Raw genomic sequence first — 24,989 nt, 5'->3', positions numbered from 1 at the left:
GGGACAAAGATCAGACTTTTTGAAGAAATGTCCTCTGGTCTGATGAAACAAAAATAGAACTGTTAGGCCATAATGACCATCGTTATGTTTGGAGGAAAAAGGGGGATGCTTGCAAGCCGAAGAACACCATCCCAACCGTGAAGCACGGGTGTGGCAGCATCATGCTGTGGGGGTGCTTTGCTGCAGGAGGGTCTGGTGCACTTCACAAAATAGATGGATTCATGAGGAAGGAAAATGATGAGGATATATTGAAGCAACATCTCAAGACATCAGTCAGGAAGTTAAAGCTTGGACAATGACCCCAAGCATACTTCCAAAGTTGTGTCAAAATGGCTTAAGGACAACAAAGTCAAGGTATTGGAGTGGCCATCACAAATCCCTGACCTCAATCCTATAGGAATTTGTGGGCAGAACTGAAAAAGCGTGTGCGAGCAAGGAGGCATACAAACCTGACTCAGTTACACCAGCTCTGTCAGGAGGAATGGGCCAAAATTCCACCAATTTATTGTGGGAAGCTTGTGGAAGGCTACCCGAAACGTTTGACCCAAGTTAAACAATTTAAAGGCAATGCTACCAAATACTAATTGAGTGTATGTAAACTTCTGACCCACTGGGAATGTGATGAACGAAATCAAACTGAAATAAATCATTCTCTATTATTCTGACATTTCACATTCTTAAAATAAAGTGGTGATCCTAACTGACCTAAAACAGGGAATTTTTACTAGGATTAAATGTCAGGAATTGTGAAAAACTGAGTTGAAATGTATTGGCTAAGGTGTATATAAACCTCAGACTTCAACTGTATGGAATCATGTAGTAACCAAAAAAAATGTGTTAAACAAATCAAAATATATTTTATATTTCAGATTCTTCAAAGTAGCCACCCTATGCCTTGATGACAGATTTGCACACCTCTTGGCATTCTCTCAACCAGCTTCATGAGGTAGTCACCTGGAATGCATTTCAATTAACAAGTGTGCCTTCTTAAAAGTTAATTTGTGTTTGAGCCAATCAGTTGTGTTGTGACAAGGTAGGGGTGGTATACAGAAGAAGCCCTATTTGGTAAAAGACCAAGTCCATATTATGGCAAGAACAGCTCAAATAAGCAAAGAGAAACTACAGTCCATCATTACTTTAAGACATGAAGGTCAGTCAATAGAGAACATTTCAAGAACTTTTAAAGTTTCTTCAAGTGCAGTCGCAAAAACCATCAAGCGCTATGATGAAACTGGATCTCATGAGGACCACCACAGGAAAGGAAGACCCAGAGTTCCCTCTGCTGCACAGGATAAGTTCATTAGAGTTAACTGCACCTCAGAAATTGCAGTCCAAATAAATGCTTCAGAGTTCAAGTAACAGACATCAACATCAACTGTTCAGACGAGACTGTGTGAATCAGGCCTTCATGGTCAAATTGCTGCAAAGAAAACACTAAAGGACTCCAATAAGAAGAAGAGACCTGCTTGGGCAAAGAAAAACAAGCAATGGACATTAGACCGGTGGAAATGTGTCCTTTGGTCTGGAGTCCAAATGGGATATTTTTGGTTCCAACCGCCATGTCTTTGTGAGACGCGGTGTGGGTGAACGGATGTTCTCCGCATGTGTATTTCCCACCGTAAAGCATGGAGGAGGAGGTGTTATGGTGTGGGGGTGCTTTGCTGGTGACACTGTCAGTGGTTTATTTAGAATTCAAGGTACACTTAACCAGCATGTCTACCACAGCATTCTGCAGCGATACGCCATCCCATCTGGTTTGGGCTTAGTGGGACTATAATTTGTTTATTAACAGGACAATGACCCAACACACCTCCAGGCTGTGTAAGGGCTATTTTACCAAGGAGAGTGATGGAGTGCTAGATCAGATGACCTGGCCTCCACAATCCCCCGACCTCAACCAAATTGAGATGGTTTGGGATGAGTCGGACGGCAGAGTGAAGGAAAAGCAGCCAACAAGTGCTCAGCATATGTGGGAACTCCTTCAAGACTGTTGGAAAAGCATTCCAGGTGAAGCTGGTCGAGAGAACGTCAAGAGTGTGCAAAGCTGTCATCAAGGCAAAGGGTGGCTACTTGAAGACTCCAATATAAAACAGTTTTGATTTGTTTAATACTTTTTTGTTTACTACATGCTATTTCATAGTTTTGATGTCTTCACTATTATTCTAACAGTAAAAATAAAGAAAAACCCTTGAATGAGTAGGTGTGTCCAAACTTTTGACTGGTAGTGTGTGTGTGTGTGTATATATATATATATATATATATATATATATATATATATATATATACATATACACACACACAGCTCAAAAAAAATAAAGGGAACACTTAAACAACACATCCTAGATCTGAATGAATGAAATAATCTTATTAAATACTTTTTTCTTTACATAGTTGAATGTGCTGACAACAAAATCACACAAAAATGATCAATGGAAATCAAATTTATCAACCCATGGAGGTCTGGATTTGGAGTCACCCTCAAAATTAAAGTGGAAAACCACACTACAGGCTGATCCAACTTTGATGTAATGTCCTTAAAACAAGTCAAAATGAGGCTCAGTAGTGTGTGTGGCCTCCACGTGCCTGTATGACCTCCCTACAACACCTGGGCATGCTCCTGATGAGGTGGTGGATGGTCTCCTGAGGGATCTCCTCCCAGACCTGGACTAAAGCATCCGCCAACTCCTGGACAGTCCGTGGTGCAACGTGGCATTGGTGGATGGAGCGAGACGTGATGTCCCAGATGTGCTCAATTGGATTCAGGTCTGGGGAACGGGCGGGCCAGTCCATAGCATCAATGCCTTCCTCTTGCAGGAATTGCTGACACACTCCAGCCACATGAGGTCTTGCATTAGGAGGAACCCAGGGCCAACCGCACCAGCATATGGTCTCACAAGGGGTCTGAGGATCTCATTTCGGTACCTAATGGCAGTCAAGTTACCTCTGGCAAGCATATGGAGGGCTGTGCGGCCCCCCAAAGAAATGCCACCCCACACCATGACTGACCCACCGCCAAACCGGTCATGCTGGAGGATGTTGCAGGCAGCAGAACGTTCTCCACGGCGTCTCCAGACTCTGTCACATGTGCTCAGTGTGAACCTGCTTTCATCTGTGAAGAGCACAGGGCGCCAGTGGCGAATTTGCCAATCTTGGTGTTCTCTGGCAAATGCCAAACGTCCTGCACGGTGTTGGGCTGTAAGCACAACCCCCACCTGTGGACGTCGGGCCCTCATACCACCCTCATGGAGTCTGTTTCTGACCGTTTGAGCAGACACATGCACATTTGTGGCCTGCTGGAGGTCATTTTGCAGGGCTCTGGCAGTGCTCCTCCTTCTCCTCCTTGCACAAAGGCGAAGGTAGCGGTCCTGCTGCTGGGTTGTTGCCCTCCTACGGCCTCCTCCACATCTCCTGGTAGCGCCTCCATGCTCTGGACACTACACTGACAGACACAGCAAACCTTCTAGCCACAGCTCGCATTGATGTGCCATCCTGGATGAGCTGCACTACCTGAGCCACTTGTGTGGGTTGTAGACTCCGTCTCATGCTACCACTAGAGTGAAAGCACCGCCAGCATTCAAAAGTGACCAAAACATCAGCCAGGAAGCATAGGAACTGAGAAGTGGTCTGTGGTCACCACCTGCAGAACCACTTCTTTATTGGGGGTCTCTTGCTAATTGCCTATAATTTCCACCTGTTGTCTATTCCATTTGCACAACAGCATGTGAAATGTATTGTCAATCAGTGTTGCTTCCTAGGTGGACAGTTTGATTTCACAGAAGTGTGATTGACTTGGAGTTACATTGTGTTGTTTAAGTGTTCCCTTTATTTTTTTGAACCATACATCCATACATAGTGGGGAGAACAAGTATTTGATACACTGCCGATTTTGCAGGTTTTCCTACTTACAAAGCATGTAGTCTAATTTTTATCATAGGTACACTTCAACTGTGAGAGACGTAATCTAAAACAAAAATCCAGAAAATCACATTGTATGATTTTTAAGTAATTAATTTGCAATTTACATAAGTATTTGATCACCTACCAACCAGTAAGAATTCCGGCTCTCACAGACCTGTTAGTTTTTCTTTAAGAAGCCCTCCTGTTCTCCACTCATTACCTGTATTAACTGCACCTGTTTGAACTCGTTACCTGTATAAAAGACACCTGTCACTCAATCAAACAGACTCCAACCTCTCCACAATGGCCAAGACCAGAGAGCTGTGTAAGGACATCAGGGATAATATTGTAGACCTGCACAAGGCTGGGATGGGCTACAGGACAATAGACAAGCAGCTTGGTGAGAAGGCAACAACTGTTGGCGCAATTATTAGAAAATGGAAGAAGTTCAAGATGACGGTCAATCACCCTCGGTCTGGGGCTCCATGCAAGATCTCACCTCGTGGGGCATCAATGATCATGAGGAAGGTGAGGGATCAGCCCAGAACTACACGGCAGGACCTGGCCAATGACCTGAAGAGAGCTGGGACCACAGTCTCAAAGAAAACCATTAGTAACACACTACGCCGTCATGGATTAAAATCCTGCAGCGCACGCATGGTCCCCCTGCTCAAGCCAGCGCATGTCCAGGCCCGTCTGAAGTTTGCCAATGACCATCTGGATGATCCAGAGGAGGAATGGGTGAAGGTCATCCCAACCGTGAAGCATGGTGGTGGAAACATCATTCTTTGGGGATGCTTTTCTGCAAAGGGGACAGCACGACTGCACCGTATTGAGGGGAGGATGGATGGGGCCATGTATCGTGAGATCTTGGCCAACAACCATCTTCCCTCAGTAAGAGCATTGAAGATGGGTCTTCCAGCGTGACAACGACCCAAAACACACAGCCTGGGCAACTAAGGAGTGGCTCCGTAAGAAGCATCTCAAGGTCCTGGAGTGGCCTAGCCAGTCTCCAGACCTGAACCCAATAGAAAATCTTTGGAGGGAGCTGAAAGTCCGTATTGCCCAGCGACAGCCCCGAAACCTGAAGGATCTGGAGAAGTTCTGTATGGAGGAGTGGGCCAAAATCCCTGCTGCAGTGTGTGCAAACCTGGTCAAACCCTACAGGAAACGTATCTCTGTAATTGCAAACAAAGGTTTCTGTACCAAATATTAAGTTCTGCTTTTCTGATGTATCAAATACTTATGTCATGCAATAAAATGCAAATTAATTACTTAAAAATCATATCAATGTGATTTTCTGGATTTTTGTTTTAGATTCCGTCTCTCACAGTTGAAGTGTACCTATGATAAACCTCTACATGCTTTGTAAGTAGGAAAACCTCCAAAGTCGGCAGTGTATCAAATACTTGTTCTCCCCACTGTATGTATGCATACATACATGCATACATGCCTACATACATGCATACATACATACATACATACATACATACACAACCGTTCAAAAGTTTGGGGGCTCTTAGAAATGTCCTTGTTTTCCATGAAAACATACAGTGGGGAAAAAAAGTATTTAGTCAGCCACCAATTGTGCAAGTTCTCCCACTTAAAAAGATGAGAGAGGCCTGTAATTTTCATCATAGGTACACGTCAACTATGACAGACAAAATGAGAAAAAAATATCCAGAAACTCACATTGTAGGATTTTTAATGAATTTATTTGCAAATTATGGTGGAAAATAAGTATTTGGTCAATAACAAAAGTTTCTCAATACTTTGTTATATACCCTTTGTTGGCAATGACAGGTCAAACGTTTTCTGTAAGTCTTCACAAGATCTGAGATCTGGAGACTGGCTAGGCCACTCCAGGACCTTGAAATGTTTCTTACGAAGCCACTCCTTCGTTGCCCGGGCGGTGTGTTTGGGATCATTGTCATGCTGAAAGACCCAGCCACGTTTCATCTTCAATGCCCTTGCTGATGGAAGGAGGTTTTCACTCAAAATCTCACGATACATGGCCCCATTCATTCTTTCCTTTACACGGATCAGTCGTCCTGGTCCCTTTGCAGAAAAACAGCCCCAAAGCATGATGTTTACACCCCCATGCTTCACAGTAGGTATGGTGTTCTTTGGATGCAACTCAGCATTCTTTGTCCTCCAAACACGACGAGTTGAGTTTTTACCAAAAAGTTCTATTTTGGTTTCATCTGACCATATGACATTCTCCCAATCCTCTTCTGGATCATCCAAATGCACTCTAGCAAACTTCAGACGGGCCTGGACATGTACTGGCTTAAGCAGGGGGACACGTCTGGCACTGCAGGATTTGAGTCCCTGGCGGTGTAGTGTGTTACTGATGGTAGGCTTTGTTACTTTGGTCCCAGCTCTCTGCAGGTCATTCACAAGGTCCCCCCCGTGTGGTTCTGGGATTTTTGCTCACCGTTCTTGTGATCATTTTGACCCACGGGGTGAGATCTTGCGTGGAGCCCCAGATCGAGGGAGATTATCAGTGGTCTTGTATGTCTTCCATTTCCTAATAATTGCTCCCACAGTTGATTTCTTCAAACCAAGCTGCTTACCTATTGCAGATTCAGTCTTCCCAGCCTGGTGCAGGTCTACAATTTTGTTTCTGGTGTCCTTTGACAGCTCTTTGGTCTTGGCCATAGTGGAGTTTGGAGTGTGACTGTTTGAGGTTGTGGACAGGTGTCTTTTATACTGATAACAAGTTCAAACAGGTGCCATTAATACAGGTAACGAGTGGAGGACAGAGGAGCCTCTTAAAGAAGAAGTTACAGGTCTGTGAGAGCCAGAAATCTTGCTTGTTTGTAGGTGACCAAATACTTATTTTCCACCATAATTTGCAAATAAATTCATTAAAAATCCTACAATGTGATTTTCTGGAAAAAAAATTCTCAATTTGTCTGTCATAGTTGAAGTGGGAGAACTTGCACAATTGGTGGCTGACTAAATACTTTTTTCCCCACTGTAAATGAAATTAGTTTGAATAGGAAATATTGCAAAATGCATAGGAAATGTTAGAAATAATGATTTTTAATAGAAATAATAATTGTGTCCTTCAAAGTTTGTTTTCGTCAAAGAATCCTCCATTTGCAGCAATTACAGCCTTGCAGACCTTTGGCATTCTAGTTGTCAATTTGTTGAGGTAATCAGAAGAGATTTCACCCCATGCTTCCTGAAGCACCTCACACAAGTTGGATTAGCACTTCTTACGTACCATACGGTCAAGCTGCTTCCACAACAGCTCAATAGGGTTGAGATCCGGTGACTGTGCTGGCCACTCCATTATAGACAGAATCCCAGCTGACTGCTTCTTCCCTAAATAGTTATTGCATAGTTTGGAGCTGTGCTTTGGGTCATTGTCCTGTTGTAGAAGGAAATTGGCTCCAATCAAGCGTCTTCCACAGGGTATGGCATGGCGTTACAAAATGGAGTGATAGCATTCCTTCTTCAAGATCCCTTTTACCCTGTACAAATCTCCCACTTTACCAACACCAAAGCACCCCCAGAGCATCACATTTCCTCCACCATGCTTGACAGATGGCATCAAGCACTCCTCCAGCATCTTTTCATTTGGTCTGCGTCTCAAATGTTCTTCTTTGTGATCCGAAAACCTCAAACTTCAATTTGTCTGTCCATAACACTTCTTTCCAATCTTTCTCTGTCCAGTGTCTGTGTTCTTTTGCCCATCTTAATATTTTCTTTTTATTGGCCAGTCTGAGATATGGCTTTTTCTTTGCAACTCTGCCTAGGTCAGCATCCCTGAGTCACCTCTTCACTGTTGACGTTGAGACTGGTGTTTTGCGGATACTATTTAATGAAGCTGCCAGTTGAGGACCTGTGAGGCGTCTGTTTCTCAAACTAGACACTAATGTATTTGTCCTCTTGCTCAGTTGTGCACCGGGGCCTCCCACTCCTCTTTCTATTCTGGTTAGAGCCAGTTTGCGCTGTTCTGTGAAGGGAGTAGTACACAGCGTTGTACGAGATCTTCAGTTTCTTGGCAATTTCTCGCATGGAATAGCCTTCATTTCTCAGAACAAGAATAGACTGATGAGTTTCAGAAAAAGGTTATTCGTTTCTGGCCATTTTGATTTTGTAATCAAACCCACAATTGCTGATGCTCCAGATACTCAACTAGTCTCAAGAAGGCCAGTTATATTGCTTCTTTAATCAGCACAACAGTTTTCAGCTGTGCTAACATAATTGCAAAAGGGTTTTCTACTGATCAATTGGCTTTTAAAAATGACAAACTTGGATTAGCAAACACAACGTGCCATTGGAACACAGGACTGATGGTTGCTGATAATGGGCCTCTGTACGTCTATGTAGATATTACTTTTTTTTTTTTTTTTTTTTATCAGCCGTTTCAAGCTACAATAGCCATTTACAACATTAACAATGTCTACACTGTATTTCTGATCAATTTGATGGTATTTTAATGTTTAATTTGTTACATTTAGTACTGACTCAAAGAAAAAAAATATATGAAAATGCTGGGAATTGAACAAATATGCAAATTGGAACCAGAGTTTGAGGCTACAAAATATGATTTGGATGCAGTGTTCTACAAATAGGACTACTTCACTGTCAGTTTTGTGCACATACAGTATAAAGCAACCAGAATGGAGAAAGCCCATTAAAACCACTTAGAATTAATGTGTTGCCCTCCTAGGGTCATTCACTACCCATAATGCATATTTAGTACTTTCATTATTCAAAAACATCAAATACCGTCATAACTGATATTTTTGCCATCGCCCTACGCACACGCCGCTTGCAGCCAGCCATGTGACAATTTGGTTTCTCAAAAGACAAATCTATAATTCATGCAATGTACACAGCCTTGAAGAACTCACGGCGTGGTTAAAATATAACTTCAGTGTAACAGCTATGATTATAGCAGCGGCACCACCCTGAAACCAGGCAACAGGTAATCTCTCCCTCACACACGCACATCCAAAAAACAACAACCATTGCTTCATTCACAGTGCAAATACTGTACTTCAAACTAAAAAGCTGCAGCATTGACCATCTTTAATCCATAAACCTAGCTTTACTTAAAAAAAACTAGAATGTAGCATAGCTATGATGAAACAAGGAAAGCGACTTGTCCTCATATCTGCCAGTGTAGAACTAGAGGCATGTGATAACTTCAGGTTATCACATGCCTTTATGGCAGCCAGTTAGTCATCTCACCCAGGTGTTCGTTCCAGAGGTCACACCCAGATTAGCTGAAGGTAAGCCAAAGGCTCTTCTCTGGATGTGTTCCAAGACGACTACATTGCAGTCGCCTTCCAGGTCTCACAACGCTAGCGTGCAGCGCCACTGCATTATAGTAGGTCTGGAACGCACCCAATCTCTCCCTCCCTCTGCTTACTTAATGGCCATGGCTTAGTAAAGCACACACACTTGTCTATTATTTCTCCATTTTCTTCTCTCTGAATTGTTGGGAAGGGCCCGTAAGAAAGCATTTCACTGTTAGTCCACACCTGTTGTTTACGAAGCATGTGACAAATAACATTTGATTTGAGCCATTGGTTGCTGTGTGCAGTGCGTATGCAACATAGTCGGTCTGGAATGCACACAATCGCTCTCCATCCCTCTGTGTAGCTCAGAAAGTGTACCCTGTGCTGGCAGGCCACGCCTGGCTCAGAGGAATGTGGACCATTGTCTCACAGTTATTAACTCAACCCCTGGCCTCTTGCGTAATAACAGGGAAATCTCCAGCAGTGCTGACAGTCATCCCTTGCAGAGGCTTGTTGTGTTCTGTTCTGCTCTGTTCTACCCTCCCTCAGCAAATACTTCGGCCTGATGAAGGCATGCGCCGAAACGCATTGGTATTCGCAATAAATAAATATTTCGCAGCGAACTTGCAGTGTCCTGCCAAGAGTTGCTGATATTTCTCTTCATGTTCATGGTCCTCTGTAGCTCAATTGGTAGAGCACGGCGCTTGTAACACCAGGGTAGTGGGTTCGATCCCCGGGACCACCCATACGTAAAAATTTATGCACACATGACTGTAAGTCGCTTTGCATAAAAGCGTCTGCTAAATGGCATATTATTATTATTATTATTATTATTATTATGTTCAGCTCATTCTGCTGCAGAGGGACAGTGTGTAGTAGAGGTAGATACCTAATTGCATCAGTCGCAAACATGTCCTCCAGTCATTGAAAGGGGAAGAAAAGAATATGTCATCCGTGTGGGACGCAAAGTCCTCCAAATTAAAAATACATACATACCATTTATATCAAAGTATTACATGTTCACCAGAAGAAGGGGGTTCATGCAAAATATTAGAAGGAAGGAAGAAAATAGCATTTATGGAGCACTATGAGCAGGGAACAAAAATAATGTGTCCCACACGTAAAGGGGGACAATAAGAGTGACTTCATCCTGTGGCTCATTTGTCTGGTCTTGGCAGTGATCAAAGCAGTGTCTATGACTACGGCAGCTCTCTGAGGCATCTGTCGGAGAATCTCCGGATCACTTTGGGGATCACGGGACTCGCAGACGGACAGCCGATCCCAATTCGCTCCTCCCCCTCCCGCTTTGCCATAACTCTTCGATGTTTGCTTTGCCATAACCCTTGGATGTTTGCTTTGCCATAACCCTTGGATGTTTGCTTTGCCATAACCCTTCGATGTTTGCAGATCTGAAGGTTCTGGATAGGTAGGTCTATAAGCAGCAGTGTGGTGGAGACTGCACCATATTTCTTCCCCATTACAGATCCGCAAATGTCAAATGGTTGGGGCCAAAGGGGAGGGGAAGGGAGCAAACTGGGACCGAAACAAGAAGGCTGGTGGTGTGCCAGGTGCGAGCCAGTGGCAGCACATGGAACGAGACTAGTATAGGGAAGGGAACGGAACCACAGGGTGACAGGGAGGAATGGAGGGGGGGAGGAATGGAGGGAGGGAGGAATGGAGGGAGGGAGGAATGGAGGGAGGGAGGAATGGAGGGGGGGAGGAATGGAGGGGTAACTTTGTAGGGGTACGTGACTAAACCCTGGGCCGGATCTGTAGCCGTCGCACCTTCTCTAGTTTCAAAACACAGAGTCACTGACAGGAAACAAACAGCTCATCAGCTGTCACCTGATAGGAGAGAGTAGCTCCTCTCACCGAGTGGATATGTTAAGAGTGTTGTGATTATAACATTTCTATTCAGATCAGACATTCACAACAATAGGTTTGGGGATTTGACATCCTGCTATTTAGAACTGTAGTTGTATAGTGTAGACAGTTGTCGACAGTAACTGACATCATTATCAGCTAAAGTATACCAAAGGACCAATAGTAGAATCTGAACCTAGTTCGTACTTTGACAGTCAGTACCTTGACATTTCCATAAAGCTGTTAATGAATCTGACCTTGTCCAAACAGATAGTAACCCAAAACCACAACCCTTCAATCAATCAATTGATCCACAGCTCTCTCGTATCCAACCCCAGCCTTAACGTCTGTCTGTCTCAGGGCTCTCAGTTTACAGCTCAATCAATCCCCCTCGGCCTCGTCTGTAGAGCCGGGTGCCAACGAGAGCGGTGGTGTGACAGTAGTGATTTACAGCCTCAAGCTCAATGGGAAAGTTCCAAGTGTGACGCATTCAAAAGGTATTAGTCATCTCTCTCTAAATTACTACACATTGACTGCTCCTCTCGAACACATCATATTCATCAAAGGCCAGGACATGAAACGAGGCAAGACGGGCATAATTTCACCCGCCCATCCAATCTGATGGGGATTGGGCAAGAGCTCATTCCCAACAGGTTGTAGTATAGCTACACTCCTCCAGTTGAACCGAATCACAACACGAAGAAAGAGAAGTATGTGAACATAGTAGAGAGAATGACATTGCTAACTTTGTAGGTTTACATGTGCTGCGTGAGACACAACACTGGTTTATTGCGTTGTGACGGAGACAGTATGTCACTCCTGCCTCCAATTTGCCTTTTCAACTGAAGTTGTAAGTTCATGACCATAGTCAAAATTCCAGTGAGGACTTACTGGCAAGCAGCCACCTGCCAGGAGGTGTTGAGGACATTAAAAAAGCCAGAAACTGAGGTCTCAACTAATGTTCTCTGAACATTAGCCATTAGACTAGCCTACTGTACATCAAAAGGAAAATGTCAAGCCATTTCAACAACTGAAGAAAACAGGAAAAGAGTGACGGGGAGGGTAGCCTACTCACTTGATAACAAATTAAACTAAATGGCAGAGGAACATTTAAATACAGTAAATAACTATTTTGAACACTTAAGAGTCCACAGGACACTGCTCCATGGAATCACTGGAATCATTACACAAAATGATTTTGGCACATCCCACTTCGGCTACACTCCATCACACACACGGGTACATTGCAACAACCTCCTGTAACAAACAAGCAAGCGCTCCTTAACTTTACAAAACATGTAAAATAACAACTGGGGTGCCTTCAGCAGGACACAGCGTTTTGTAACGTTCAGATAGCATATTTCTATGTAGAACAAACATGCATCTATGACAAGAAGAATAAGGAATCACGTCGGCTCCACGTGCTATTTCTATATGCAACGTTCGAGAACGTTTTCGTACTGAACATTGCCCAGGTCAACATTGTTCCATTATGTCAATAAAAACCTATTGAATTCTGGTATTTATTGTCAAGTGTCTTTCCACGTGCACCAATGAACAGAATGGAAAAGTGTAGCCTACAGATAGCCTATATTTGGCACGCGGAATGACAATAAGAGCAATTTCACCGGTGTCCTTACCTCTGAGTCCAGTGTAACTAGTTCCATTTGGGGCCAGGGCTCCGCAAGATTTGCAAGAGGCATTATGCAGGTTTAGTTTTGCTCTCTGCTGCCGAAATACACGTTCAGTTTGCCCAGATGTATTGGGTTGTAGAGTGCGGTTACGTTACCCTGGACAATGTCTTGTTTATTCACAATCTGAATTCCGGTCGCTTGGGATGTATCAATTCAATCCCCGATGCAGACGCGTATCCCAGTCGCACTCGGCAGCCGTTTACTACAAACAAATATAATCCCGACAGAAAAGCACACGAGAAAACTAGTGATGATACCAACTTCAGGATATAAGTAAAAACGAACCCCTCTACACAGGTAGCCTAGGTCAGATTTGTAGCGAAGAGCCAACTGTGTTTGATGTTCTGTCTCTGCGACTGTGAGCTTCCAAGCCGTTTAATAGGCTATGCAATTATATTCATCCGCCAAAAGAATTAGCTTTCTCTTGAGTCCATGTAATTAATCGACGATGCAGCCTATTATATTGTAGGCATACAGCTTCTCTTCTTCTCTGTATTTATGAGAGATTACTCGGAATGGGGACTTCGTTCTGTACTGCCTCCAGAATGTAGCATTGAAGCTGAGCTCAGCTCGACCTATTATTGGCAGACTCCAGACGGATTTCATCCAGCCCGGAATTGGTCGGTCCGCCCAACTGTATTTTCGCCATCCTCTGGAGGCTGGTTGAACTGCAATTTATGGATAGGATTACCCTACGTAATGCGCCAAAGCGCACCAAATGCAATTGTTTATGCAGTAATCAAATAAAAATGTTGCAAGCATAAAAAGACATTGAAGATAATTTTGTTCAGCATGATGGTAAAAAAAGATCATGGGGAGGAGGAAGAGGACGAAGAAGAAGAAGAAGAAGAAGAAGAAGAAGGGGTCAAATGGCGTTGATGATGAGGATGGTAAATAGTGATTCATTTTTATGCACATAGGTGTCATGCCCATTAATTGCACGTGCCCCGCTATCAGTGTCCCTTCAAAAATAAATGTGGTACATGACGCATATTTAGGTTTGAAGGAAAACAGATTGATACTTTAGGGTTATAATTTATTAATGAATACACATTTTATCAAATTTCTTGAGTGTGGTGTATCAATTGATCTATGCATAGTCGAGGGTCATTGTGTTATTGTAACAATGCCTACATGTACAGTACTAGTCAAAAGTTTGGACACACCTACTCATTCAAGGGTTTTTCTTTATTTTTACTATTTTCTACATTGTAGAATAATAGTGAAGACATCAAAACTATGAAATAACACATTTGGAATCATGTGGTAACCAAAAAAGTGTTCAACAAATCAAAATATATTTTATATTTTAGACTCTTCAAAGTAGCCACCCTTTGCCTTGATGACAGCTTTGCACACTCTTGGCATTCTCTCAACCAGCTTCATGAGGAATGTGCTGAGCACTTGTTGGCTGCTTTTCCTTCACTCTGCGGTCTAACTCATCCCAAACCATCTGAATTGGGTTGAGGTCAGGGGATTGTGGAGGCCAGGCCATCTGATGCAGCACTCCATCAGCCTTCTTGGTCAAAAAGCCCTTACACAGCCTGGAGGTGTGTTGGGTCATTGTCCTGTTGAAAAACAAATGATAGTTCCACTAAGCGCAAACCAGATGGGATGGCGTATCGCTGCAGAATGCTGTGGTAGCCATGCTGGTTAAGTGTGCCTTGAATTCTAAATAAATCACAGACAGTGTCACCAGCAAAGCACCCCCACACCACCTCCTCCATGCTTCATGGTGGGAACTACACAGCTGGAGATCATCCATTCACCTACTCTACGTCTCACAAAGACACGGCGGTTGGAACCAAAAATCTCACATTTGGACTCATCAGACCAAAGGACAGATTTCCACCGGTCTAATGTCCATTGCTCGTGTTTCTTGGCCCAAGCAAGTCTCTTCTTCTAAATGGTGTCCTTTAGTAGTGGTTTCTTTGCAGCAATTCGACCATGAAGGCCTAATTCATGCAGTCTCCTCTGAACAGTTGATGTTGAGATTGGTCTGTTACTTGAACTTTGTGAAGCATTTATTTGGGCTGTAACTCTAATGAACGTATCCTCTGCAGCAGAGGTAACTCTGGGTCTTCCCTTTCCTGTGGCGGTCCTCATGAGAGCCGGTTTCATCATAGCGCTTGATGTTTTTTGCGACTGCACTTGAAGAAACTTTCAAAGTTCTTGAAATGTTCCGTATTGACTGACATTCATGTCTTAAAGTAATGATGGACTGTCATTTTTCTTTGCTTATTTGAGCTGTTCTTGCCATAATATGGACTTGGTCTTTTACCAAATAGGACTATCTTCTGTATACCACCCCTACCATGTCACAACACAACTGATTGGCTCAAACGCATTAAGAAGGAAAGAAATTCCATAAATTAACTTTTAACAAGGCACACCTGTTAATTGAAATGCATTCCAGTTGACTACCTCATGAAGCTGGTTGAGAGAATGCCAAAAGTGTGCAAAGCTGTCATCAAAGCAAAGGGTGGCTATTTGAAAAATCTCAAATCTCAAATATATATTGATTTGTTTAACACTTTTTTGGTTACTACATGATTCCATATGTGTTATTTCATAGTTTTGATGTCTTCACTATTATTCTACAATGTAGAAAATTGTAAAAAAATTAAGAAAAACCCTGGAATGAGTAGGTGTGACTGGTACTGTATGTGCATATTTTTCCGTCTCTCTCCATAATTTGCCACCAGTGGAGGCTCCTCATAGGAGGAAAAGAAGGACCATCCTACACAGTGAATTTCATAAAAAGAATGAATGTATAATTTTTTTTATAAAACATGTCACCAAATAACTGATTAAAACACACTGTTTTGCAATAAACATCTACAGTAGCCTCAACAGCACTCTGTAGGGTAGCACCATGGTGTAGAAACTTTTGTTTTAGTTGGTTTGGAATAATGATTTCACACCAGATCAGCTAGATGCAGGCAAGAGTGTGCAAGGCGGTATCGAATGTGTCATTGTCTCTCGACCTGTGCACCTACGTTATAAACATTCATTTGTAGGCTAGGTTGTAGCAACCTCATGATTGGTATAGGGCAAATTCGAGTATCATGTAGTAGCCTAAACCTATTGATGTAACATTGAACTAGCTGGGTGAATGGAATATGAATGACAGTCATCCAATACGCTATAATATGAATAAATCCATGCGCGTAACAAAAAAGTCCTCCCTAATCTCAAACGACACCAACCACCACTGTTTGTCACAAAGCCTTTTGACACAGAGTGCTCCCATTCTCCATCTACTCAATTGACTGGGCTAAGTGAATATTGCTCCTGTATGACGAGTACTGAGGATACGAAGAGGCAGGAATCAACAAGGCAAAGGTTTACTTAACAATTAGAAAGAGAATCACAAAGAGCGACGACGCTAACAATTTCACACAATAATGACTGAACAGTCCAGGGCTATATAGTTGTGGTGATGAGATGATGAGGTGCAGGTGCACTGGAGGTGATTAGGGTGCGTTGGGTTTCCATTCCTGTGTTGCTGAGGTGGTGCGCTCAGACCGGTGGCTCAGTAGACCTGCGAATCAGAGCGCCGGAGGGGAGCAACGGGAGGAATTTGGTTACTATTGGCAACTAGACCGCATCTACCATACTAGAGGCAAGTACTATGATCTATGATTAACATTAGGATGGATACTTGCACTTTATAAGAAATTATGAAACAGAACAATATAAGGTTCACTTGTGAGATACAGTGCCTTGCAAAAATATTCATCCCCCTTGGCATTTTTCCTATTTTGTTACATTACAACCTGCAATTTAAATGGATTTTTATTTGGATTTCATGTAATGGACATACAGAAAATAGTCCAAATTGGTGAAGTGAAATGAAAAAAATAACTTGTTTCCAAAGATTCTAGAAAATAAATAACGGAAAAGTGGTGCGTGCATATGTATTCACCCCCTTAGCTATGAAGCCCCTAAATAAGATCTGTTGCAACCAATTACCTTCAGAAGTCACATAATGAGTTAAATAAAGTCCACCTGTGTGCAATCTAAGTGTCACATGATCTGTCACATGATCTCAGTGTATATATATACACCTGTTCTGAAAAGCCCCAGAGTCTGCAACACCACTAAGCAAGGGGCACCATGAAGACCCAGGAGCTCTCCAAACAGGTCAGGGACAAAGTTGTGGAGAAGTACAGATCAGGGTTGGGTTATAAAAAAATATCCGAAACTTTTAACATCCCACGGAGCACCAGTAAATCCATTATTAAAAAATGGAAAGAATATGGCACCACAACAAACCTGCCAAGAGAGGGCCACCCACCAAAACTCACGGACCAGGCAAGGAGGGCATTAATCAGAGAGGCAACAAAGACAGCAAAGATAACCCTGAAGGAGCTGCAAAGCTCCACAGTAGAGATTGGAGTATCTGTCTATAGGACCACTTTAAGCCGTACACTCCACAGAGCTGGGCTTTATGGAAGAGTGGCCAGAAAAAAGCCATTGCTTAAAGAAAAAAATAAGTAAACACGTTTGATGTTCGCCAAAAGGTACAGTGGGGAGAACAAGTATTTGATACACTGCCGATTTTGCAGGTTTTCCTACTTACAAAGCATGTAGAGGTCTGTAATTTTTATCATAGGTACACATTAACTGTGAGAGACGGAATCTAAAACAAAAATCCAACCTTGAGCAGGGGGACCTTGCGTGCGCTGCAGGATTCAGAAAATCAGATTGTATGATTTTTAAGTAATTAATTTGCATTTTATTGCATGACATAAGTATTTGATCACCTACCAACCAGTAAGAATTCCGGCTCTCACAGACCTGTTCGTTTTTCTTTAAGAAGCCCTCCTGCTCTCCACTCATTACCTGTATTAACTGCACCTGTTTGAACTCATTACCTGTATAAAAGACACCTGTCCACACACTCAATCAAACAGACTCCAACCTCTCCACAATGGCCAAGACCAGAGAGCTGTGTAAGGACATCAGGGATAGAATTGTAGACCTGCACAAGGCTGGGATGGGCTACAGGACAATAGGAAAGCAGCTTGGTGAGAAGGCAACAACTGTTGGCGCAATTATTAGAAAATGGAAGAAGTTCAAGATGACGGTCAATCACCCTCGGTCTGGGGCTCCATGCAAGATCTCACCTCGTGGGGCATCAATGATCATGAGGAAGGTGAGGGATCAGCCCAGAACTACACGGCAGGACCTGAGCAATGACCTGAAGAGAGCTGGGACCACAGTCTCAAAGAAAACCATTAGTAACACACTATGCCGTCATGGATTAAAATCCTGCAGCGCACGCAAGGTCCCCCTGCTCAAGGTTGGATTTTTGTTTTAGATTCCGTCTCTCACAGTTGAAGTGTACCTATGATAAAAATTACAGACCTCTACATGCTTTGTAAGTAGGAAAACCTGCAAAATCGGCAGTGTATCAAATACTTGTTCTCCCCACTGTATGTGGGAGACTCCCCAAACATATGGAAGAAGGTACTCTGGTCAGATGAGACTAAAATTTAGCTTTTTGGCCATCAAGGAAAATGCTATTTCTGGCGCAAACCCAACACCTCTCATCACCCCTCTCATCACCCCGAGAACACCATCCCCGTTGGTGGCAGCATCATGCTGTTGGGATGTTTTTCATCAGCAGGGACTGGGAAACTGGTCAGAATTGAAGGAATGATGGATGGCGCTAAATACAGGGAAATTCTTGAGGGAAACCTGTTTCAGTCTTCCAGAGATTTGAGACTGGGACGGAGGTTCACCTTCCAGCAGGACAATGACCCTAAGCATACTGCTAAAGCAACACTTGAGTGGTTTAAGGGGAAACATTTAAATGTCTTGGAATGGCCTAGTCAAAGCCCAGACCTCAATCCAATTGAGAATCTGTGGTATGACTTAAAGATTGCTGTACACCAGCGGAACCCATCCAACTTGAAGGAGCTGGAGCGGTTTTACCTTGAAGAATGGGCAAAAATCCCAGTGGCTAGATGTGCCAAGCTTATAGAGACATACCCCAAGAGACTTGCAGCTGTAATTGCTGCAAAAGGTGGCTCTTCAAATTATTGACTTTGGGGGGGACTAGTTATGCACACTCAAGTTTTCTGTCTTTCTGTCTTATTTCTTGTTTGTTTCACAATAAAAAATATTTTGCATCTTCAAAGTGATAGGCATGTTGTGTAAATCATATGATACAAACCCCCCAAAAAATCACCCTAACCCTAATTCCAGGTTGTAAGGCAACAAAATAGGAAAAATGTCAAGGGTGGTGAATACTTTCGCAAGCCACTGACACTACCGGTCAAAAGTTTTAGAACACCTAAAGGGTTTTTCTTTATTTTTTACAATTTTCTACATTGTAGAATAATAGTGAGGACATCAAAACTATGAAATAACACATATGGAATCATGTAGTAACCAAAAAAGTGTTAAACAAGTCAAAATATATTTTATATTTGAGATTCTTCAAATAGCCACCCTTTGCTTGTATGACAGCTTTACACACTCTTGGCATTGTCTCAACTAGCTTCATGAGGTAGTCACCTGGAATGCATTTCAATTAACAGGTGTGACTTCTTAAAAGTTATTTGTGGAATTTATTTCCTTCTTAATGCGTTTGAGCCAATCAGTTGTGTTGTGACAAGGTAGGGGGGGTATACAGAAGATAGTCCTATTTGGTAAAATACCAATTCCATATTATGGCAAGAACAGCTCAAATAAGCAAAGAGAAAAAACAGTCCATCATTACTTTAAGACATGAAGGTCAGTCAATACGGAAAATGTCAAGAACTTTGAAAGTTTCTTTAAGTGCGGTCGCAAAAACCATCAAGCGCTATAATGAAACTGGCTCTCATGAGGACCGCCACAGGAATGGAAGACCCAGAGTTACCTCTGCTTCAGAGGATAAGTTTATTAGAGTTACCAGCCTCAGAAATTGCAGCCCAAATAAATGCTTTAAAGAGTTCAAGTAACAGACACATCTCAACATCAACTGTTCAGAGGAGACTGTGTGAATCAGGCCTTCATGGTTGAATTGCTGCAAAGGAACCACTACTAAAGGACACCAATAAGAAGAAGAGACTTGCTTGGGCCAAGAAACACGAGCAATTGACATTAGACTGGTGGAAATTTGTCCTTTGGTCTGGAGTCCAAATTTGATATTTTTGGTTCCAACCGCCATGTCTTTGTGAGACGCGGTGTGGGTGAACGGATGTTCTCCGCATGTGTATTTCCCACCGTAAAGCATGGAGGAGGAGGTGTTATGGTGTGGGGTTCTTTGCTGGTGACACTGTCAGTGATTTATTTAGAATTCAAGGTACATTTAACCAGCATGTCTACCACAGCATTCTGCAGGGATACGCCATCCCATCTGGTTTGGGCTTAGTGGGACTATCATTTGTTTATCAACAGGACAATGACCCAACACACCTCCAGGCTGTGTAAGGGCTATTTTACCAAGGAGAGTGATGGAGTGCTGCATCAGATGACCTGGCCTCCACAATCCCCTGACCTAAACCAAACTGAGATGGTTTGGGATGAGTCGGACCGCAGAGTGAAGGAAAAGCAGCCAACAAGTGCTCAGCATATGTGGAAACTCCTTCAAGACTGTTGGAAAAGCATTCCAGGTGAAGCTGGTTGAGAGAATGCCAAGAGTGTGGAAAGGGTGGCTATTTGAAGAACCTAAAATATTACATATATTTTGATTTGTTTAACACTTTTTTGGTTACTAAATGATTCCATATGTGTTATTTCATAGTTTTGATGTCTTCCCTATTATTCTACAATGTAGAAAATAGTAAAAATAAAGAAAAACCCTTAAATGAGTAGGTGTTGTAGCAGTTTCAGAGGTTGTGTGGAGGATGGACGTTATGTGCCTGCGAGGTTTCTTTGTTTTTTGTCCAAGGGAAAGAAGTTGACCATGGTCTCCCTCATTATACCTTCACTATTAACCCAGCCACAGAGGACTACCGCTCCAACCATGGTAACACCTTTGTACACAGGGACACCAAAATTTACCCAACCGCAGATGTAGAGATTAACACAGAGGGCGGTTCAGAGGTAACCTAGGGTTGATTGAGAACCTACCATATCCCGTGCTACTGGGTCGCGACTGTCCATATTTTCAAGAATTGTGGAAAGGACTACAGGACAAAGGAGTTGGCTGTGCCAGTAATAGGTCATCCCAGGTACCATTTATATGTTACAGTGAAAATAAAATGAAACCGCTACCTAAGAACTCCCTGACCTATGAAAGGAAAATTAACAAGTTGGTACTTATCTGCCCGACTCCCGTAGCCGACACTCGAGTTCTCCTGGGAGAAGAAGGGGAAAGAAACAATGAAGAGGCAGGAAACCCAGTGGGGCTAAATGGGCCAGAAATGGTGGAAGAGGAGGAACAGGAAGTGCAGGGCGAGGGGCCTGGAAATTCTTAAGCCAATTAGATTTTTCCTCCTGAGGTAACACAGTATAAGGGAAGGTTTGGTACGGCTCAGCTGGAAGACCCCACACTACAGAACGCCAGACGGAATGTCAAGGTCATAGATGGTGTACCTGTAAATCCTGCACATGGACTCACCTTTTTCCATGAGAAACAATTTCTTATACCAGGTCACGAAGTCCAATGACGTCACAGTGGAGCAGCTGTTGGGTCCAACCCCGTTTCGGCGGACAGTGCTGAACCTGGCCCATAGCCACTTGTTGGGAGGAGAGAAAAACACAAGAACGAGTGTTAAAACGCTTCTTCTGGCCGGGGGTATATGCGGATGTGGTAAGGTATTGTCAGGGGTGTCCTGACTGTGAGAGAATCTCACCCCTCCCTGATTTACAAAATCCCTTAATAACGTTGCCAGAGATAGACACGCCATTCAATATAATTGCTATGGATTTAATTGGACCGTTACCACGGTCGGCAAAAGGTTTTCAACATATACTGGTCGTAGTGGATTATGCCACCAGGTATACTGAGGCTATTCCCCTGCGTAGTGCCAACACCAAGAGCATCACCAGAGAGCTGTTTTCCAGGGTAGGTTTACCCCGAGAGATCCTGACGGAACAAGGTACGGTGTTCATGTCCAAGGTGATGAAAGATTTATGTAAATTGCTTCAAATCAAAACAACTGTCTGTATATCATCCCCAGAGAGACGGCCTAGTCGAGAGATTTAATAGAACCCTGAAATCCATGCTCAGACGGACCATGGAGCGGGATGGGCGAAACTGGGACCAGCTGCTGACGTTTTTGATGTTTGCCATAAGAGAGGTACCCCAGGCATCCACTGGTTTTTCGCCATTTCAGCTATTGTTTGCCCACAGGGCCAGGGGATTGTTAGACGTGACAAAGGAGAACTGGGAACAACAGCCCAGCCACCACAACACTGTCATAGAACACCATAGAATAAATGAGAGAATGCATAAACAGTGTAATGCCCATTGTGAAGGAACATTTACAACAGGCCCAAGACGCCCAGAGTCGAGTGTATACCCGTCCCGCTCAACCCCTAGAGTTCGGCCCAGGGGATTGGGTTATGGTGTTAGTACCCACGACGGAATGTAAATTCCTGGCCACATGGCGGGGTCCCTACGAGGTGCTGCAGAAAATGGGGCCTTTGAACTACCTCAGCCGTCAGCCAGGGAGAAGGAAGCCAGAACAGGTGTATCATATTAACCTGTTAAAAAAGTGGGTAAGTCAAGAAGCACTGTGGGGGGGACGACAAAGAAGCAGACTTCAGTACTTTCGGCCGCTTCCTCTTCTTCCAAGAACCTGCTGGAAGAGATTACCCTTGGAGATGTATCGCGTCCCAGACCCAAGAGTTACGTGAGTTGGTTAAGGAAAATAAAGACGTGTTTTCTTCCTTACCAGGATACACCCATCACATCCAACATGACATCATCACGCCTCCGGGGATAAGGGTCCATCAAAAACCGTACCAGGTGCTAGAGGCGATGAGAACGGCAATAAAACAAGAAGTGGGGAAGATGTTGGAGCTGGATGTCATTGAAGAGTCACATAGTGCGTGGTCCAGCCCGATAGTCCTGGTGTCGAAACCAGACGGTACGGTTCTGTAATGACTTCCGTAAGTTGAATGCCATTTCGGAATTTGATGTTTATCCCATGCTGAGAATAGATGAGATGGATTGAAAGACTGGGAAATGCCAAGGGGTATTGGCAGGTTTCTCTGACCCCTGCAGCTCGTGAAAAGACTGCATTCTCCACTCCAGACGGTCTGTTCCAATATGTGCGACTGCCCTTTGGACTTCATGGAGCCCCCGCCACGTTTCAAAGGCTGATTAACCGCATTCTTCGCCCACATCAATTCTATGCTGCAGCCTACCTGGACGATGTGATAATCCACAGCCACACATGGAAGGAGCACCTAATCCAATTAACAGCTGTCCTCGACGCCCTTCGGGAAGCATGGCTCACTACCAACCCAAATAAATTCACGCTGGGGGTAAGTGAAGCAAAGTATCTGGGCTATTCCATAGGGCGAGGGTTGATCCAAACCACAAGAGAATAAGGTCGGTGCGATCCAGGATTGGCCTCGACCAGTGAATAAGAAACAGGTACGGGCATTCCTGGGAATAACTGGTTATTACAGACGTTTCATACAGGATTATGCAATCATTTCAGGACCCCTGTGTGACCTGACCCGGAAGGCCAAATGGAAAAGTGGAACCCTGCAGCCGAAGAGGCATTTCAGAAACTGTGTTGGATTTCTCGAAACCTCTGATTGTACAGACAGATGCATCGGACACTGGAATTGGAGCTGTACTCTCGCAGGAAGTGGATGGAGAGGAACATCCTGTGCTGTACATTAGCCATAAATTGATTCCCTGTGAAACAAAATATGCAACAGTGGAAAAAGAGTGTTTGGGAATCAAATGGGCTCTGGAGTCCTTGAAATGTTATGTTCTGGGCCGCAAGTTTGTGTTGATGACAGATCACGCTCCCCTTACCTGGATGAGGCAGAAGAAGGACACTCACGCCCGGATCATCCGGTGGTTCCTCAGCCTCCAGCCTTTCCACTATCGGATCATCCACCGTTCGGGTTCTAAACATGGTAATGCTAATGCCATGTTTTCTTCGACCGCTCTGACCACAGGGTCAACGCTGAGGGGGAAGGTATGTAGCGGTTTTCAGAGGTTTTGTGGAGGATGGACGTTATGTGCCTGCGAGGTTTCTTTGTTTTTTGGCTGCCAGGACCACGGACAGCACTGTGATGTATTCCCCAGAGGCAGGGCCACGGACAGCTAAGGGGAAAACTTATAGAATGCAGCAGAACAGCCACACCTGTCTCCAGTTGTAATCAGAGCCAAACTGCAGACAGGGGAAACCAGTCAGTGCCTCTACTTAACCATGCCCTGGGTTTTCTTACTTTGGGTTTTCTTTGACCCCGGCAGGTGAAGGAGTAGGAGGTTATTGGGGAGACAGAACATACAGTGGAGAAGGAGGATTAACGGAAGAAAGGAACTTATGATTTCAACACGGATTGAACCCCCAAAGACCAAGATTGGAGGACCGTCCACTTGTGACGAAGTGTTTACTCTGTCTGTATGTTTACTATTATTACTCTGTTGGTATATCAGGAATGCTGCTGAAACCTGATAGTAATAAACCGGTTGAACCCTTCACTTGGACTGGTGGTATGTGTTTGTATGTAAACCCTGCCTTACAAAGATCTTGGCGCCGAAACCGCCACAGTGTTCTAAAACTTTTGACCGGTAGTTTTTAGGAGGTAAATCTGCTTTAATATTGCAGATAAATTGTGGCTTCCATCAATGTAATTGTCTGCATAATTTCCAATCACCCCATATATATATTTTTTTGTAAATATATACAGTACATTTACATTTACATTTACGTCATTTAGCAGACGCTCTTATCCAGAGCGACTTACAAATAGGTGCATTCACCTTATAGCCAGTGGGATAACCACTTTACAAAAATTATTATTATTATTTTTAAAAATGTGGGGGGGGGGGGGGTTGGGGTAAGGGGGGTAGAATGATTACTTTATCCTATCCCAGGTATTCCTTAAATAGGTGGGGTTTCAAATGTCTCCGGAAGGTTGAACACCAGACGGGCTGCGGCATTCTGGATGAGTTGTAGGGGTTTAATGACACAGGCAGGGAGCCCAGCCAACAGCGAGTTGCAGTAATCTAGACAGGAGATGACAAGTGCCTGGATTAGGACCTGTGCCGCTTCCTGTGTAAGGCAGGGTCGTACTCTCCGAATGTTGTAGAGCATGAACCTACAGGATCGGGTCACCGCCTTGATGTTAGCGGAGAACG

General features: G+C 43.6%; 1 protein-coding gene across 1 annotated transcript in view; it reads right to left on the bottom strand.

Moving 5' to 3' along the window:
• LOC121539004 (ribosomal protein S6 kinase alpha-1) overlaps positions 1-13,318 on the bottom strand; it is a 107,871-nt gene extending 94,553 nt beyond the window's left edge. The window contains exon 1 of the mRNA XM_041847165.2: positions 12,662-13,318. Within this exon, the coding sequence (XP_041703099.1) occupies positions 12,662-12,724 (63 nt within the window). The 5' untranslated portion in view covers positions 12,725-13,318. The remainder of the gene's footprint in view (positions 1-12,661) is intronic.
• Positions 13,319-24,989: the final 11,671 nt, after the last annotated feature.

The sequence above is a fragment of the Coregonus clupeaformis genome, chromosome 21, assembly GCF_020615455.1.
Source record: "Coregonus clupeaformis isolate EN_2021a chromosome 21, ASM2061545v1, whole genome shotgun sequence".
NCBI classification, from domain to species: domain Eukaryota; kingdom Metazoa; phylum Chordata; class Actinopteri; order Salmoniformes; family Salmonidae; genus Coregonus; species Coregonus clupeaformis.
The sequence above is the reverse complement of the archived record's forward strand: the minus strand, read 5'-3'. Positions and strand labels throughout refer to the sequence as shown.